The sequence below is a fragment of the Notamacropus eugenii genome, chromosome 7 (genome assembly GCF_028372415.1).
Source record: "Notamacropus eugenii isolate mMacEug1 chromosome 7, mMacEug1.pri_v2, whole genome shotgun sequence".
NCBI lineage: Eukaryota > Metazoa > Chordata > Mammalia > Diprotodontia > Macropodidae > Notamacropus > Notamacropus eugenii.
In genome coordinates, this window is record NC_092878.1 from 12,312,633 (window position 1) to 12,333,093 (window position 20,461).

Below are 20,461 nucleotides of genomic sequence, written 5' to 3' on the forward strand. Positions count from 1 at the left end.
TCTTGCTTAATCAATTAAAGACTTCTTGAAGGTAGAGATTACGTTAATTCCGTCTTTGAAAGCATAGTGCCTTGAACATATTAACTGTTTTAATATATAATTATGAAATTGAATATTTGTTGAATGTTTCAATCAGCCCTGATTACAAATTCAATTGCCACCTCCCTCCTCCTTCCACTTTAGGATGCAATCACTGGAGGGAACTTTGGAATGTAGAAGATTACAAATCCATTTGAGAATCCTCATTTCAAAGTGTCATCAGGGAAATGTATGATTGAAAATCAAGCAGGCAGCTGGGTAGCACAGTGGAGTCAAGAAGATTCATCTTCCTGAGTTCAAATTCAGCCTCAGACACTTACTAGCTATGTGACCCTGGGCAAGTCACTTAACCCTGTTTGCTTCTGTTTCCTCATATGTAAAATGAGTTGGAGAAAGAAATGGCAAATCATTCCAGTATCTTTGCCAAGAAAACCCAAAACAAGGTCCTGAAGAGTCAGACATGATTGAAAAACAACTGAACAACACTGATTGAAAAACAAGATGGGCTAGTCACATGTGAGAAATGACAGGCAAACAGCTAAAGTATTCCACTGGTATGTTTATAATGTCAAGAGAAAGCAAGGAAAGTTTCCAGCCTGTTGGGCATGTGGAAGGGCATGGACAAGAGTCACCCAGTCAAGGCAGTCATGGATGGGATGCAATCAGCATCAGTGGTGGGGACTTTCAAATGGATAAGATCAAGATACATTTGAGTTTTATTCAACACAAAGGAAAAATATAAACAAAAATGATGTGACAGATGAGAAGAGAGAGACATTATTTTCAACTTGTTGAGGGAACTGTGATTTAACAGTTAGTTATGAAGAACTCTCAGTATGAAAAATCCCTCCACAAATGCAGACTTGCAACTATGTAGTTTAGTCTTAAAGTCACCTGCAGTACTATGGTCATACAGCTAATATGTATCAAAAATAGAGCTTGAACCTCAAACTTTCTGGATCCAATTCCTGCTCCTCTAGCCAGTATACCACACTACCTCCTATATACCACTATACCTCAGAAACAGTAAAGGGAATTCAGCTTTTACTCTCTCTTGCATATTTTTGTATGTCCAAAGGATAGAAAACAAAGAAATGAGTTCCCCCCAAGTAAGTCACTAGCCAACTTTGGTTATTCCCCACAGACCACTCTCTTGGAGATCCATTAGAAAGTTTTCTTTCTCTCTACCCAAACAGAGTAATGAGGAGTTAGGGAGTATAAATCTCATGAGGCAAAGACTTCAGAGTAAACCGAGACTCCCTTGAGTTGAGTAATTTTCATCAGATCCCTTGGCAGTTTTAGAAAAATGAAAGTTGAATATAATCATAATGTTACCTTCAATAAATGTAAATCAAGTTTAAAAAGTATAGAAGTCACCCTATTCAAAGAGCTGGAGATGAGGAAGTATAAGCTTCCCCTTCCCATGCAAAATGATACATTCCCTCACCTCCAGTTGATTCAAGGTGTTTTATCACATGGGTGTGGTCTTAAAGGTCCCTAAGCCTTTTAGAATTCTTAAAGGACCTCAGCCTATCAATTAATTCCTTTCACAAGTTCAGACAGGAGATTTTGCCTTAACAGGCTAGAATGATTCTCTGAAGAACTGCTCTCTTTCTATCCACTGGTCCATTTGACTGGAAAACAGGTCAGCTTCTCTTGGGGTTCTTATGTGAGTCTGAGGGAATGAGAAAATGATCCTGAAATTAGCTAACTTTACCAAACAGGGTCACAAAATTAAGTTGTAGACATTAAGGTATGTTAAGATTTTCTGGTTTTGTATCCCATGGATTCTCTCTCTCTCTCTCTCTCTCTCTCTCTCTCTCTCTCTCTCTCTCTCTCTCTCTCTCTCTCTCTCTCTCTCTCTCCTTCTCACTCTCTCTTTCCCTCCTCCTCTCTCTCCTTCTCTCCCTCCCTCTCTCTCTCTCAACATTTTTTTTCCTTACTACAGGTAAAAAATAAAAAGATTCTAAATTCAAAAGTTTGGGGGTAAAGATCAAAAGTGATGGAAATCAGAAAAAGTAACACACATAATTAAAAAGATCCCTGGACTTAGAAATTCAGAGGGATCTCTGCATACATCTGTTGCTAACATTTATTAGCTGTATGACCACAGTCAAATCATTTAACCACTCTGAGACATCAATTTCTTCATCTATAAAATTGGCATTATAATGCCTAAGGGATCTTCCTTATTAGACTGTTAAAAGAATCGAGTGAGGTGAAGTATGTTAAATATTTTTTAAAACTTAAAGCCATACATACATGTTGGTTATTCATTCCCTTGGTGTGTTATTGGTTGTGTATGTTTTTCTTATGAGATTAGAAGATTAAAATGAATACTGTACCATTTTCTGACTGATCCTATTTATAGTTGTGATTTTGGCCCGTAACTGCTTAAGTCATGAACTTAATTCAAAAATGGCTGGCCCGTGATGGATTAAGTTTAGAAATTCAGTTCTCTCACTAATCACTGTTCTTTTCTTGTTGCAAAGAATTCTGCTGTCCTTGAGAAATGTGGGTGGATGTAAGTGAGCCTTGTATTGTATCTTTTCACCACCAAACTATCCTTCAAGGATGTCTGGTTTACTGTCCAAAGAAGTCTAGGCCATTATCTTTGGTCTTGCAGGCAGACTTGAACTTTTCGTAGTCACAGGAGGGAAGGAGAGGACTGTTCCTAGTCCTTCATTTCCAACTTCCAACCAATCAAATTATTCCCATACCTCAGCTATGTAACTAATCATGCTGCCCTCAACCCCATAATGTTACTTAACCTGTTCTGTTCTTTGTTCTGTACTCCCCACAACCTATACAAAGGGAGTTGTCATTTTGCTAGAAACTGAGGCAGTCATTGATCCTTTTATTGGCAGGTAGCATACCCCTATTAATAAGTTGATATCTTACCCAAAAAAACATGCTTCAGTTTACCTTTTTGTTTAATTTCACTAGCGAGAGTTATGAATCAAAAACTCAGGAAGACAGTATGTTCAGTGAATGAAATAAAATAAAAACAAAAACCTAGTCCAAGCTAGTATGTAATATTTATTTAATGAATAAAATGTTCTAGAAAATTATACTGATGTGAAGTAAGGTCAAACCTCTAACCTTTCATTTATTCAGAAAAGAACATTATAATATCTTACATTTGTATGGCATATAATAATTACAAGGCACTTTTCATACATTATTTTAATTGATCCCCATGAAAACCTGGTAAAGTAGGCAGTATATTATTACCTCCATTTAACTGAAGAAGCCTTTAACTAAGGCTCAGAGAGTTTTAGTGACTTGTAAAAGGTCACATAGCATGGAAGTAGTGAAGCAAATGCTCCTATCTTCCAGCTATAATTCCAACTTTCGGCTATACCTTAGTGCCTCCAAGATTTCATTACTAATTATCCTTCTTGGACCTAGTTTCTTACCATCTGCAATAGCAGGAGAAAGGTCATTTTTTTCCTACAGGCCATTGGAACAATTGGAATTGGAATGTGTCCCATCCACATACTAACCTTTACTCATCTTTCCTTCTCCATTTTCTTATGCACCTGAAAGCCTGACACAGAGTTGAACGGAAGAAAAAAATAGCTTTTCCTTTTCTACCACTCTTCCAGACAAAGCCACAGTATTTTGCAGTAACACGGGATGTCCAACCCCAACCTCAGCCTCTAAGAATTCAGTTGTATTTCCTGATGGTACAGACCACAGAGAATACAGTGTAGCTCACCTCAGAGCCACTATAGTTATACGTGGACCATCCAGACCCAGAGTGGGGCTAACCCAGGATTGGCCTTTTATGATTGGTAAGAAGGTATGGAAAGCAGCCAGTCACGTGGTTCTATGCTATATATTTTCAAGAAATCCTCTCTTCTCCCTTTCCTTGCCCTCTCAGTGCAGCTCTTGTGTCTTAATAATTCACTCGAAGGAATTATTCACAAAGACATCCAGTCTGTATCATACTGGTTTTAATTAACTGTTTATTTAGTAACATTTATGTATTCCCCTTTGGTTTTCCTATATATAGGCTTTATATGCTTGATTCTAATCCATTCACATGATAGTCTGAGCAAAACCCAATATAATTCATTTCAAGCAAGGGGGAATTCAGTATAAATCAGGGACTGGGTAGTCCTGATTAGAATCGTTTTATGTTTATGAGTGTATTTTGTGCCTGCCTTTATCTGAAAAAGTCTGTAAACTCAATAGAGAAAAAGAGAGATAATTTCTTGGTTTCTTTTGAACTATCTCTGATTATCCTTTCTAAACTCTCCTCATAATGCAACCTACACCTCTGGCAGTCCCTGTCTCTCTTCCATCGATCTTCCACTACATGGAACTACATTTAGCCTTCCTCTCACTCTTCCTCCTCTCCCTGCCCACCTGTGAATCTCCTGAAACTCAAAACTACTCCCTCTACTACCTCTACCAGAAAAAAAGGCTTCTCCTGCCATGCACTAGTATAGGTCACACAGCTTTCCCAATGTGCTTTCCACTTTAAAAAGTACCCAGAAATAAGAAGAGGAAGTCTTCCCTCAGCATGACATCTGACAAAGCAATTGCAAGTGTACACCAATTCAAGTGAAGCCACTCTGTGTAAACCCAGTTAGAAAAGACAGTCTTTAGATGGATGTGTTTGCTTTGTCCTTGTTTTGCTTTACTTTGGGACTGGTGACCTTATAGAAGGTTTCCCTTGGAGAGAATTAGCTTGAGTGAAATTCTGCTTCACAGTGTCATAATTTTGACTTATCTAGGATTTGAAACCACTAATCTTCCCAAAAAAACAGAAATTGCCTAAATACCATTAACTTATCTAAATACCCTTAGATCATTTAATTCAACAGAAACCATGAATTAAGTCCTATTGAGTACAAAGCATTGTGCTATGATCTGGAGATGCAAAAATGATTTTTAAAAAATTATATTGCCTGAGCATGATTTTTGAGCCTAAATAAAGTATTTAGACAATCATTGATGGAACTAAAGTCTAAGACCAGCAGAGAACTTGGATGGTCTCTGGGTTTTGTTATAATGAGGCATAATATGTAGAGCAGTGGGAAACAGTGAGGTTTAATCCATTCATGACTGTTGGAACAATCCACCTCTCCACAATTTAATAAAATGGAAAGAGTAGTGAACTTGTTGTGTTTGTCCTTCATTCTCAAAGAGTACCATGATTTCAAGATGATGACATGACTTACAGTTGACTTTGATTTGAGTGAGGAAGGGCTAAACTAAGAATCAAAAGAACTGGGGTTCAGTTGTACTCTACCACTTCCTAGCTAAGAAACTCTGGGCAAGTGACTGTAATTCTATGGGCTTCATCTTCTCCATCAGTAAATAGGGGCTGAATGAGAAGATCTCTGGAACCTATATACTCTTAGTATCCTATGACATCCACTTAGGAAAGAATAGTTTCCTCCACCTCTCACCTCCTGAAACAAGATGTATAAATGGTGACTACTCAAATCGAGGTATATTTGCAATTGCTTTGTAAGATGCCATGCTGAAGAAAGACTTCCTTCTTCTCATTTTATTTCTGAGTTCCTTCCAAAATAGAAGACACATAGGTTAAGCAGTTTGGGCTCTACTGATAGTTGAGAGGAGAAGGCTGTTTTCTGTCAAAGGTACTAAAGGAAGCAGTTTTGAGTTTCAGGAGACACAAAGGTGGATAAGGGAAGAAGGAAGAGTCTGCGGAAGCCTGATGCTCCTCCATAATTATCCCTAAACATTTCATAGAATCACGGACTCAAAACTGGAAGAGACAGTAGATATCATCTATTTCAACCATGTCATTTTACAAATGAGGAAACTGAGGTCCACAGAGGTTAAGTGAATTCCCCAAGTTCATGCAAGGAGTAGTGGCAAAGCTAGAATTTAGACCCAGGTCATCTGACTCCAAATCTATTGTGTTCTTTCCATTGTACAACATTACCTCCTCATTCATCTGAACCTCTTTACTGTGCAATGTCTCCTTTAACTATATCACACCATTCCTCCTCAGGAAAAAATAGTGAGGACATGGAAAAAGCCAAAAACAGTTCACTGGAGACCACAGTGACAGAATTCATTCTTTTGGGGTTATTTCACCCACCAAAACTGAGGATCTTCCTCTTCCTGGTCTTCTTTGTTATCTACACTTTGACACAGCTTGGAAACATATTCATCCTGCTCATGGTATGGGCTGACCCACAGCTGAATGCACGCCCCATGTACATACTTTTGGGTGTCCTCTCCTTCCTAGACATGTGGCTCTCCTCAGTCATTGTTCCACTGATCATCCTGAGTTTCACTCCTGCCAGTAAAGCTATCCCATTTGGAGGGTGTGTGGCTCAACTCTACTTTTTTCACTTTCTAGGAAGCACTCAGTGCTTCCTCTACACCTTGATGGCATATGACAGATACCTGGCAATATGCCGACCTCTGCACTACCCTGTGCTAATGAATAGACGTTTATGCACAATGCTTGTGGCTGGAGCATGGGTGGCTGGCTCTATCCATGGTTCTATTCAAGCTACCTTGACTTTCCGGTTACCTTACTGTGGCCCCAATCAGGTAGATTACTTTATTTGTGACATCCCTGCAGTACTGAGGTTGGCCTGTGCTGACACCACTATCAATGAGCTGGTGACCTTTGTCGACATAGGAGTGGTGGCTGCCAGCTGCTTCCTGCTGATCCTGCTCTCCTATGCGAACATTGTCTATGCCATCGTACAGATCCGTACTGCAGATGGGAGGCGCAAGGCCTTCTCCACCTGTGGCTCACACCTGACTGTGGTTACTGTATATTATGTCCCCTGCATTTTCATCTACCTCCGAGCTGGGTCCAAGAGCCCCCTGGATGGAGCAGTGGCTGTGTTTTACACAGTGGTCACCCCATTGTTGAATCCTCTGATCTATACTCTTAGAAACAAGGAAGTAAAAGCAGCCCTAAAAAGGTTAACAGGAGGCAGAGGAGCTACCAATGAAAAGAAATAATTCCCTTTTTCCCCTTTGATCACCAGCTACTGCGACTTCAACTTCCTTTAGCTATTCATTTGTACAAGCTCTCCGCTCCTTCACTAGTTATTGACATTTGATTGAACTAACTGAAAGAGCTTTAAAAAGTTTGGTCTTAAAAGTAACAAAAATATCCTCATAATTGCCACCAATTTCCTCTATATGGGAGATAAAGACACTGTAACATTACCGTCCAAACTACTTTCTTAACATAAAGCATTACTCCTGCTTGCTTATAGCTAATGTTTCTTTTAGACAAGAAACATTTTCTGTTATCTCATTCCAGTCATGCATTCCACCCCATCAGGTCTCAGGTGTGCCTAATTAATGAGACTATGTTTTTATTCTGTATTAAAGTTTCAAATTTACTCTGTTGCTCTTACTCTAGTAGTACATAGATACCCAAGATCACAAACATTCTTTTCTGCTCTCCTTTGTTATTTCTTCCAAAAAATAAAAAACCAGTGGGTATGTCTCTACTATGGTTCTTCTTTCTGTGTGACATCTACTGTTCACCACATATCTGGATTTAACACTTTATCTTGGCATTTATACTTGTTTTCTCTGATTTTATCTCGACTAGCAGGAACTTGATATCCTATGGGGTTAAAAGAAAAGAAAAGAAAAGAAATTCACCCATACTACAGATAATACAGAGAGGCAGATAATGTGTAATTCTCTGGGTCTAACTTAAGAAGATTAGGAAGTAGCCTCTGGAGTGGTGTTGGTCTAATAAGGCAGTTGACATAACATCCTTGTAGTAGTACCCAAGGAGCAGGGAATGAGGATTCTGGTTGATAGACTCAGTAATATTGAAAAGTTAGTCAGTGTTTGCTGGGGTAAGTGGAGTGCTGGAGATTATAGGCTGGGTATTGAAACATAGCATGAAAAAGTGTAACTACATGGTTCCTATTGCAGTGATAGCAGAGAAAAATCAGTGATTTAAAAATATAAGCTACAGATCAGTTTCTCTCCAAGATAATGTATTTAAATCATGAATTCCTGAACCTGTCCCAGTTCTATTTGGGGAAGAGATTTTCCAAAGGGTTCTGAAAAATCTAGATTATATGATAGTGTGTGTTCGTCCTTCATTGCCAAAGAAGACCATGCCATCAGAGAAATGATGGTGTGACTTGCACTAGACTTAGTTCTGAGTGAGGGAGGATTGTACAGGTCACCAGCCTCACTTCTCCTCCAGAGCCGTCTGAATCCAGTGACCAGATATTCAACAGGATGACTGGAGATAACCCAGGATGAGGCAAATTGGGATTAAGTGACTTGTCCAAGGTCACACAGATATTGAGTGTTGAGCATCTGAGGTGAGATTCGAACTCAGATCCTCCTGACTTCTGCACTGGTGCTCTATCCACTGCACCACCTAGCTGCCTCTAGATCATATGATAGCAGTATGACATTGGAGGAAAAATGTAAGCTCTAGGGGCAACAATCACTTTTAGTTCTGTCTTTATGTTCCCAGTGTGTAACTTGACATCTTTTTCACATAGCATCCATTTAATAAATGTGTTGAATTATTGGATTGGGTCTGATTTTAGCAAGAGACTTGTAAACAGAAGAACACAGCTAAGGATACCTATTAGAGGCGACTTTCAGAGGCTCTGCCTTTGTCTAATACCAGGAAGCATAGGTATTTAGACTAGATTCATTCCACATTCAGTACCAGTGTAGCATTGTCAAACTGACCTATCTTTGATGAGATTTGCAATACAATGAGAGGCAGGTGTCTGGAGTCAATTTGGGTCAGGTAAGGACCAAAGAAGTTTTCAGTGTCTTGACCATGGTACTGTCTATATTGTCAAATAAATAATTGTGTAAAATATTAAATAGAATACGGCTAAGACAAAGACATATGGGACATCCACTGAAGCGCTTCCCAATCTTTATATATAATTATACTCTTCGGTTTCAGTTATTCAATAAGCTCTAAATCTACGTAAACATACTATCATTCAGCCCAAACTTCTCCATACTGTCCAAAAAAAGATTTTATGTGAAACTGCCAAATGTTTTGCTGAAATTCAAGCGTGTTACTTTGATGGAATTTCCCCAATAATCTTGTCAAAAAAGTAAATGAAGTTAGTCTGACACATCCTATTCTAAATAAACTCATTGCTGGCCCATAGTGATTATTTATCTGCTAGAATTTTGCCAGCAATAAAAATCCAGCTGATGAGTTTATGGTCTTTCTTTTTTAAGTTTACAGTCTTAAGAATCCACCCTAACACCCTTTCTCCAAATCACCACAGTATTTACATGGCTCTACTCTTGCCACTGTGCACTACTGATAACAAGTCATAAATTGCATCACAGTCTCTCATCTTCCATATACTATCTACTGCCAAGTCTATTAGTTCTGACTTTGAAACACATCTCATATATGCCCCTTCTCTTCCCTGACGCTGCTACCACCTTATTACAGACTCCCATCACATCATACCTGGACTATTACAGTGACTGATTGGTTGGTTTCCCTGCCTGAAGGCTTCCCCACCCCAATCCCCCCCCCCCCCCCACACACACACACACACACTCTACACTTAGGAATCAACCTGATCTTCCTAAAGTATGGGTCTGACCACATCACTTCCCTATTCAACAATTATTGATGTTGCTGTTGTTACATAACTATAATAATAACATTATTGCTGTAAACAGTGGACACATATAGTGCTCTAAAGTTTGCAAATCACGGTACATATGTTATTTCATTTGATCCTTACAACAATCCTATGAGACAGGTACTACTATCATACCCATTTTACAGATGAGAAAATTGAAGCTGAGAGAAGTTAAGTGACTGCCAAAGGTCACACAGTTAGAAAGAGTCTGAGGTAAAATTAAAACTCAGCTGTTCCTGACACCAAGTCTATCTACTCATACCTTCCCTATCTTGTACTATTTTTCTCATCTTTAATTATGTGTGTAGCACGTATATGTTATGGGCTCACTATTCCAACCAACATTAGTGGGCCAGGTCCCCAGAGCAAGGCCATAACTCACCTCAGAGTTCTAGGGTTAACAGGGATAACCCTGAGGGGTTTAGAGGTAGGACTGTCTTTCATACTAGAGCTCAGAATCTCCCATCTGATATATTCTTCCAATATCATCACCAATTAATCTCCCCAATATTATCTACCCAATGATTACTGCACTGACATCTATCAACCAATTAACATCTCAAAATCATCTAACTAGTAATGAGATACATAGATATAGATAATATAGATTGACATGATAATATATATTCCCAATATAAATTGGTCAACTAACTCTTACAAAGAGATGTTTACTGAGAAAGTATAACAAGTACAGTAAGATCAAAAGTATCAAATCATCTACCCAAACCAGGGTACCATCTCCCTCTACCACTGGAGGAATCTAGGTTGAGTAGTATATATAGTGCCCAACTTAAAGTTCAGAAGACTAGAATTCAAACATTACCTCAGATACTTCTTATCCATATGATTCTAGGCCAGTTACTTAGCCTCTCAGCCTCAGTTTTCTCATCTTTAAAACTGGGATAATAATAGCACCTAATTCATAGGATTTGAGGGAAGATCAACTGACCAAAGTACAGTGATTTGCAAACCTGGTATAAAACATTCGCCTCTACCCCTCAAGTTCATCTCTGCATTTGGCAGAGCAGTGGATGAGTCACTCCCTTGATTGCAGTACACAGTGTCTTGGCTGCCAGGTTCATTCACTGATGGATACAAGTTGATCAATTAGCTTTTCGAGCTGGTTCTTATCAGGTTCAACTGCCACAGCTACCAGCAGATTTTGCTGTGGAGTCCAGTTGCTGACCCTGGGTGGCTCTTCTGAACTTTTGATGCTCATGAGGTTGTAATCTCACCCATTCTGTCTCTTTCTGCCATATTCACCTAAGATCAGGAAAGAACAGGCACAACAAGGAGAGAAAACATGCCATCCCAGGTAGAAAGATAAGGCAGTGAGAAGGAGCACCTACTGCCTTTCTCTCCACCTTGAGTCTTCCTGCAGTTCTTTCCTTTCTCATCACCAGGAAAGAGAGGGTTCTTCATTCATTCAAGTCCTTTATATGCACACTCAGTATCAAAAATGAAGAAGGTGAACTCACATCCAATGAAGATGAAATAAAAGTAATTATTAGGAACTATTTTGCCTAACTATGCATCAATAAAACTGGCAATCTTAATGAAATGTATGAATATTTTCAAAAATGCATTTTGCTCAGATTATAGAACAGGAAATAGAATATTTAAATAGCTTCATCTTAGGAAAAGAAATTGAATGAATCACAAATGAATTCACTAAGGGAAAAAATCCCAGGACCAGATGGATTTGGAAGTAAATTCTACCATTTAAAGAATAGTTTCTTCTAATAAACTGTTTGAAAAAAATAGGTAAAGAAGAAATTCTACCAAATTCTTTCTATGACACAAATATGGTCATAATACCTAAACCAGGGAAAGTTAAAACAGAAAAAGAAAACTACAGTCCAAGTTTCTTAATGAATATTTATGTAGAAATTTTAAATAAAATACTAGCAAGAAGATTAAAGTAATATATCACAAAGATCATACACTATGACCAGGATGGATTTATACTAGGAATGCAGGGCTGGTTCAATATGAGGAAAACTGTAAGCATAACTGTCTATATTAACAACAAAAATCTTATGATTATTTCATTAGATGCTGGGAAAAATGTAATACTCATTCCTATTAAAAAGACTAGAAAGTATAGGAATAAAAAGAGCTTTCCATAAAATGATAAATACTGTAATACCTGTCTGAAACTAAGAGCAAACTTTATCTGTAATGGGAATAAGCTAGAAACCTTTCCAATAAGATCAGGAGTAAAGCAAAGATATCGATATCCTATTATTATTCAATACTGCAGTATAAATGCTAGTTATAGCAATAAGACAAGAAAAAGAGATCAAAGGTCTAAGCACAGGCAATGAAGGAAAAAGTATCATTCTTTTCAGATGAAATGAAGGTTTACTTAGAGAGTCAACTAAAAAACAGAAATCAAAGAAGTTCTACAGATTATAATGTGCCAGAAAATATATGAGTGAACGAGCTCTTTAGATGAGATTGGATAAGATCTCAGTTGAACTAAAAGAGAGGCCCCTATTTCACCCAAGGAGAAATTCCCTAAATTCTCTAGATAGGCAAGCCAAAAACCAAGAGTATGTTGAGGATCTGACTTCCCCTACATGCTGTCTCTCTTCTCATGTTTGGAGTTAGTCCTAAAAAGAGTCTGAAATTATGAATGTCTTTTCTAAAAAAAGAATGTCTCCTCTCCTCCAAAGCTCTCACATCATCTCCACCCCTTTTAGATCAAGTCATACTCAATATTCTCTCCACCAACCCAGTCATGAATATATAACATGGCTTGAAACTCATTTTGCAAAGAAATAAAAATAACGGAACACAAAATAAGAGCTTTTGTCCAAAATAATAAAGTAGTAACATTCATAATGAAACGAAACTGAGAAAAAAACCTCACAATAAACACATTTGATAAAAGTTTAATTATAAAATCTTTAAGGAAATGATTGACGAGTTAGATACATCGCCCAATATGTGTGGTAAAATGATATGTACAAATAGGTAGGTTTAAAAAGAGAAAAGTAAAAAAAACAGCTCTGAAATATCTCCTTAACATCCACAAACTGATGAAAATGATTTAAAATTATAAAACTCAAAGTTTATGCAGCTTTGGGAAAGACTGATAAGATTTTTAATTGCTGTTAGAATTTTGAATTAGTGCCATCTTTTTTTAAATTATCATTGCTTTGTGTCATACTCTTACTCTGTAGGTCCCACCTCTAACCTCTCATTCAAGATCATACCCTGGATCTGAGCTTCTAATTAGTGAGACTTCACCATTCTTAACCAGACCCAGGCTGGTCTTCTCCCATTGCTCACCAACCCACAATCTTCTTTCCACCTCTCGCTCCGAAAATAATAACCAAATAAACACAACCATTCCTGAAGAGGATTTTTCTTTGTTGATCAATGATTCTATGACTCCATTGCATCATCCATGTGACTTCCTTGACCAAAACATTCCTCCTTGGCCATTGTTTCACTATGTGCACAGTCTTCCTATTTTAGAATGTAAACTTGAAGATAAGTTATCACCTTGCTTGAAAAATCATTATAAGAAATTCAATCAGTTCACATACTTACATTGTTTTTACAAGATCTGTGCTTTCATCAATACAGAAAACTCTTAGCAAAGAACTCTTCTACTAATGCAGAAAAGCACTTCCTGCACACCTTAAAGACTTACAGAATTGTCTGAGGCACTGAGAAGTTAAGTGACTTACCCAGTGTCACACATAATATTTGGTGGAAGAAATATATAAAGCCAGGTCTTGATTCCAAGGTCAACTCTCCCTATCCATGTGCTATGCTACCTCATACCTACTAGAGTGATAATTTCATTCTTCAAAAGGGTAGAGGAAAAATAAGAAGAAATTCTATACTGGAACTGATTCTCACTTGTTAGAAGGAATGGTTGCTGAGAGGAAAAACGATGGGAACCTTAAGAGGAGGTCATCAGGGAGGTAATTACTCCATCTAAGAGTCTGTGATTTGGAAGTATGGAAGTGGAGTATGACCACTGACAATCTAAAAGAGACCCAAGTAGGAAAAACCTAGTTCTTCAGAGATCTATTTGCCTTTCCTTGTGTACTTCTACCAGAGAAAAATAAGGGAAGATTTCTCTCTCCTCACTCCACCCCCACCCCAATTAACCATGGATTCTTAGAGTGGAGCTACTCACCAGTAGGAAATATTACATCCACTAGGGAGAGACATTCAGTCAATGGGACTCCAAAGAGTGAGAGTTTTGACAGCAGAGAAGAGTCAACAATGAATTCAAGAGAATTCTCCCAGCAGTTTAGAGTTGAGCTATGTAGAGGAGCAGACTCATGGAGTCCATCTGAAGAAATTTCCCAGGGAAGACTGTTTGCCCAGGAGAAAACAACAATGGCATGCTGCAAGAAGAGAAAGGATAGTTCCAGAACTGATTTACCTCAGTCCCTACCTGTATTCCCTCCAAGTATGTCTGATAACTAATTTACTCTAATTTTGTGTCTTTTCTTCTTAGTGATAATTACGTAGTTGTGGGAAAGTGAGTTTGAAGCTGATGAGGGAAATGTTACTGTTCTTACCATGCCATCTTAGTAAATGTCTTTGCTTTGAATTAATTGTGTCTACTGACTGACTACTAAATGTGAGCACTCTGGTGGGAACCCAAGAGATATAGTATTAGGAGTGTGAATCTACAGAGTTCCTTGGACCTGGGGATAGTTGCTACAGTCTAAGAGACTCAACCTTAAAGTACGAATGTGAGTTCTGTATGTAAGAAGGCAAGATATTTCAGAGAGGGTCACTAAACCTACATACACAGACACACACAAATATACATATATAATATATGTATAAATAACAGAATCATAATGTAAGGTTTAGAAGAGATATCAGGGTCCATCTAGTTCAGCTCTTTAATATTATCTATAGCATATCAAATAAATTATCATTCAGGCTTTACTTAAGGATGTCCAGTGAGAACAACTCTGAAATAACTCCTTAACATTTGTGAACTGATGAAACACTTCTGAAACAGCTCAAATCTTTCTTTAACTTCCACCTCCTACTCCAAGTTCTTTCCTCTGGGATCAAAAAGAGAAAGTTTAACCTCTCCTCTATCAGACAAACTTTCAAATACTTCCTTAACATATAAACATGTTCCTCAGGTTTAAATCTTCTCTACCAATTCTGCTACTGGCTCTCCAGGCTTCTTTACCACTCTTCAGCCACCTTCTCTCCTTGAAAGATCTGTTCACCCCCAGGTCCCTCTTCTCCAATTGGTAAGTTCCTCTTGGAACCTGAATTTTAAGAAAGCATCCGAGTCAATCACATCATTCCTTCATTTCTCTCCCCACACTGCTCTTGTCTTTCTAGACTTCTTCACCATGCCCCAAAATGAACATCTCCCACCTTCTGATACTTTTCAACTTTCTGTTATGCGTTGTCTTCCCTCTTTATGATGTAAGCTCCTTGAAGGCAAGGATTGTCTTTTATGTTTCACAACTTGACAACTCTCTAGGCTAAAATTACCCAACTGATTCTACCAATTTTGCCACCCTCTTCTGGACCCTCTTCATCTTCTTCTCTGTCTTTCCTAACAGAAGGAGAGGTTAAAACTAGAAACCTTAAACTGTACCTAAGGACTCCTAGTTTTGGAGTCAGTCATTAAGAACTAACTAGAGGTTGCTGGGTAGTGTGCAGGAAATAAAGCAGTGGGCCTGGAGTCAGGAAGACCTGAGTTCAAATCCAAATTCAAATCAAACATCTGTGTGACCACAAGCAAGTCATTTAATCCCTGTCTCAGTTCCCTCTTTTGTAAAATTGAAAGAATAATAGCCCCTAACCTCCCCAAGATTGTTGTAAGGATGAGATATATTTATAAAGTATTTTGCAAACCATAAGATGCTATATAAATGCTAACTATTTATTGTGCTATTATTATTATGGGGTATACCTAAAGACTCATAAGGGATGCCTAACTCTAAGAGGAAACAGGAGCACATAGTTCATATGTTTATTTTAATATATATTTATTTTTATTCCTTTCCTTTTACTTCTTTGATCATGAGTAAAGAAACTACATAGAGTCAACCCATGCTTGTATGATTGACTCCATTTCACCCAACTCACTTGATTTGGACACCCTGAAATATAAGTAGAAGCCAAGGCAGAGATTTCCCAGTGGGAGAAAATTTAAGCCAAGAATTTACCTCTAGACCCAAGAGTTCTCAACTTTTTTATGTCATGGACCTATCTGGCAGTCTGATGCCTATAAACCACTGCTCAAAATAATATTTTAAGTGCATAAAACAAAATTCATTGGATTATAAATTAAATCAATGGTTGATAAAAATATCAATGCAATTTTTTCCCATCCAAGTTCATCAACCTGAAAGCTGTCTGTCTACAAAACCAATGGTATGTTGGTAAGTGTTTAATAACCAGCTCCCTGAAAATTTTTTTAAAAGCATGTCCCACCCTTTTAAGTTTAATCTGCGTTATTCGCATTTTCTCCATCCCTGCCTTAATTCATTGATTGATTGTTTAATCAGTGAAACAATAAATCAAATCTTGATATGTGGCATTTGCTGATTTCCAACATGTAAATGTTCACACTGAGAATTTATTTAACAATTAATTGAACTGATTCCATCACACCCCTTCACAGACACTTTGGGAATCATTGGACCCCAGAATCCTAAGAATTCTTGTCCTAACTTAAGATAATAAGCATTAACTTGCACAACAAGACCAGGAGACAGATGTAGCCACTCTCTGAGAACCAGAGTTTAGTGTTACCTCTGAGCACCTCCTGGCATTGAGTACACTCTCACTTGGGTGAGAAGTAGGATTGGTAGCTTGGGACCTTGTTCTTATTGCTAAAGAGGTTCAGGCTAATGATCAGCAGCACCCTGGAAAGCTAAATCAAGAAATTATGTATGTCTTTAACATATGTATATATATATATATATATATATACATATATATGAGAAATACTCGTTCAGTGGAGAGCCTTGAAGGCTGCATTTACTCTACCAAGCCTAATACTTTTTTTATATCCAACACATAATAATACTGCAGAGTCCTGAAATCTCTGCATTTTTCGGTCAGTTGTATGACAGTAAAGATATGATATGCTTCACAGAACAATTTGTGAAAGTCTGTTCCTTTTTCATATTTTTATGAAGGGTATCTTGATACATTTACTAAACATTATCATAAAGATTTTATAAGGGAGTGAAAGGTATCTGAATTTAAAAGAAGATAGTTATTGATGTCTTTTCAAGTGTTCATTGCTAATAATTATGCCATCTGTAATTTTTTCTTTTTTTTTTTAATAATATCCCCTCTATGAAAGATGTTCCCTCCGTGTTTTCTAGATTCTGCTGCCTCCAGCAATGCTTTATTTTCTGTGTGCATATTCTGGCCCAGCTCCTTGTACCAGTTTTATCTTCTTATGACACATGTCTACTTTGCAGTATATATATATGGAGATTAAGGTATGAATGAACAAATATAAATGGTTTCATTGGTAATAAATGCCGACTACATAAATGATCTGTTCCATTTTCCTTCTATTTGCTGTCTTCCTGTCAATTTCTTCTCTGAATACTTTTGGGATATGATGTTGCTAAGCTGGGTATCCTGTCAAACTTTCCATAGATTTACTTTTGCTTCTGCTTCTTTTTACTGTTTTATGATGGTGATAAGAGAAACAGTATGATACGGTTGAAAGCTGGCCTTAGATCCAGGATCAAGTTCAAATCCTGCTTTTGACTCATATGGACTATGTGACTCTGCTCAAATTACTTAACTTATCCATGCTCTAGGTACCTCTCCAAAACTAGGTAGAAAAGGTCTTGACCTGTACTAGTAGATGGAATTTGCTCATATGGTAGTTTCCTTTACTGATGAAATCACAAGTGTACTCCCTATCCCAATAATCATCTCCCATAATACTCTGGGGCATTTTGCAAATGAGTATTTTCTAAAGAGTTGCTATCCTTGGCTTCTATGCCTCTTTTTTGGCAAGAAGATCAAATTTTTGTTGTGAGATAGATACCGCAGACAATTGAAGGGAATGTAATTTTCACTTCTTTTGCCTTCCTCCAAGTATTCTAAGTATAGAACTCATAGAAATTAGAAGTCACCCCAAGTAAGTCATTGCTCCTCCTGAATTATTCCCTGTAGCTCACTTTCTCAGAGTCCTAGAAAGGTGCCCTCCTCTCTTCCCAAACAAAGTAATGAGAATTGAGGGAATATAAATCTCAAGAGATAAAGATTTCAAGATCAACTAAGAATCTCCCTAGACATCTACAGCAAGTCCCTTGACAGTATTAGAAAAATAAGATCAAAGGAAACCAGTTTCCAACATCAAGGGAAAGCTTTGTAAACCATGAGTCAATAAGTATAGAAGGATCTCTATTTAGAGAGCTTGACATGAGCTAGTGAAGCTCAGTTAAACCATCCAAGAGCTGGAGGTAATTTCCTCCAACTGGCTCAAAAACCATGTCATAGGGATATGTTTTAATAGATTTATAATCATCTTAGGACATTTTCAACAACTCAGTCCATCAACTCATTACCTTTAAAAAGCCTAGACCTGGATTTTGCCACCACTGTCCAGAACGATTCCTTGAAGAACAGCTCTGTCCATTGTTGGCTCATTTGTCTGGAAATCAGGTCAGCCTCTCTGAGAATTCTGCTGCAATTTCTGTGTGAGTCTGAGGGGATGAAAAAGTATTCCCAGAATCAATTACATTCTTAAAAAGAGACTGGAGTTAAACTACATACATTAAGGGTTTTTTAATGTTGCTTCCAATTGTCCATTTCGTCAGTCTATCTGTCTCTGCCGAATTTGTCACTCTTGCTTTTAACTCAAAAAAAAAATCAAGATTTATATTTTTCCTTTGTGCTGATGAAAATAATTTTTAAAAAGTTTAATAAAGAAAAGTATTTACTGTGACTTTGGGTGGAGGAAGTGGGGGAGGGCTGAAGTATCAAGCAATAGGTAGATTATTAGGATGCCATTTTTATTTAATGAAGAAAGTAGACTAAAAATACAATAAACACAAAAATGCTAAGGGCCACTGAGATCCTTTCTTTAGTGATGAGTATTGTATTCAACAAAATCCTGAAATCTGTAGGGCAATTGACCCTCACATCAATGCTGTATTGTCCCTCTCCTACGGATAAAGAAACTGAGGCTCCAGAATTTAAAATGACATAAAACATCATAGAGCTGGTAAGTGGTAGAGCTTAGATTAAGTCATATCTCTTTAAAAGTTCAGAACTCCTTCCGTAATTCTATGACTTCATTGATAGATTGGAAGCACTACCTTTATCAAATGTCATTCCATAAGTTACTCCCGATCCATATCACTTGTATGGGAGGCACAGAACCCCATTTTTGTTAGAATAAATATAATAATATGTCCTATCCACACTGACCACTCTGTCTCCCTTTCTGTACCTTCTTATGAAACTGAAGACTGACACTGAAAACAGATGGAAGTCAACGATGATTCACCTTGAACCACTCTCCCAGACCCTGAACCACTCTCTGATAAGATTATACCATCAGTCCTAACCCAGTGTTCTATAATAATCTAGTTCATCTGACCCAAACCTGGCATTCTTACCAAGAATTCAGAACTACTTTCTGATGGCCTAAAAACTAAAGCAGACCTGAGTTCCCCCATTCATTTCAGAATTGCAGGTGAGAGCATATTCCCCTCCAAAACAAAAGTAGGCAAATATGGACCACCTAATGCAGGGATGAGCTAAATTTGGACTGGTCTCTTGTGCCTATGGAAACAGTGTATTACATAGTTCTGCTCAACCATATCAAGCAATCTTTGTCCTGACTTTCCTTGCCCTTTCAGCATCACTTTCATTTTGTAAATTCTTATCCCTATAAAGTCACTTACAATTGCACCTGGAACAAATACTACTGGTTTTATTTTAAATGCTGGTAGTCTTTAGTAATATTTCTGGATTTTTCATTTCCTCCCAGTTTAATTCTAACCCATTAATAAGATGATCTGAGCAAACCCTAATATAATTTCAAGCTAGGGAAAATTCTGTATAAATTCACATATAATTACATAGCATAATATAATAGAGAGCTGGCCTTGAAAACAGAAAGACTTCAAGTCTTACTCTTTATACAGACCACCTATAGGACTCTGGGCAATCTCTTGACCTCTTAGTGCTCTACAGAACTCTCTAAAACTAATAGAAAAAACTTGCAAATAACCTATCAACCTGCACTGGTAGAAGAATTTTCTTCACCTGGGAGTTCCTTGAACCAGTGAAATCACAGGTCTAAGTCCCTGTCCTCTATCCCTATAATTATCCTAGGTAGCCCTGTTTAAAATTATTTTAAACTTATAAACATTCTTTGAGTTTTCCTTTCTCACCTCAAAAGGCCTGGAAGTTCAACAGCCAAAATAAGAATAGGAGTAAATTTTTCTTTGTTTCTTTTGAACTGTATCTAATCATTCTCTTTAAATTCTTTCTCTTGAAGTCGACTACATCTCCTGCAATTATGATCCTTATTCCATGAGTACTCTACTATCTGAGATCCTTTTGGCCTTTCATGCTGTAGACTTAATAGTCCTTCTACAAAGACACCCAGTTCCTCACACACATACTACCCTAAACTCCAACTCACACCTTCTAACTGCTTCTGCCAAAGTACTTGCTCTCTGTTCACTACTATAGCCCCACCTATGCCCCAATGCCTCCAGCCTAGAGAAGTACTTACAGGCCAGAGTAGTGAAAAAAAAAAAAACTATCTTCTCCCAGCATGACTTCTGACAAAG

At 37.7% G+C, this 20,461-nt stretch overlaps 1 protein-coding gene across 1 annotated transcript; it reads left to right on the forward strand.

Annotated features, from left to right (window-relative positions):
* The first annotated feature begins 6,051 nt into the window (after positions 1-6,051).
* LOC140513515 (olfactory receptor 10G2) lies at positions 6,052-7,008 on the forward strand. The gene has a single exon (XM_072623260.1). The coding sequence runs from the start codon at positions 6,052-6,054 to the stop codon at positions 7,006-7,008; it is 957 nt and encodes a 318-aa protein (XP_072479361.1).
* The last annotated feature ends 13,453 nt before the right edge of the window (positions 7,009-20,461 follow it).

Bases quoted from the DNA above. Each gene is read 5' to 3' on its own strand.
- LOC140513515 (XM_072623260.1), top strand. From the start codon at position 6,052: ATGGAAAAAGCCAAAAACAGTTCACTGGAGACCACAGTGACAGAATTC.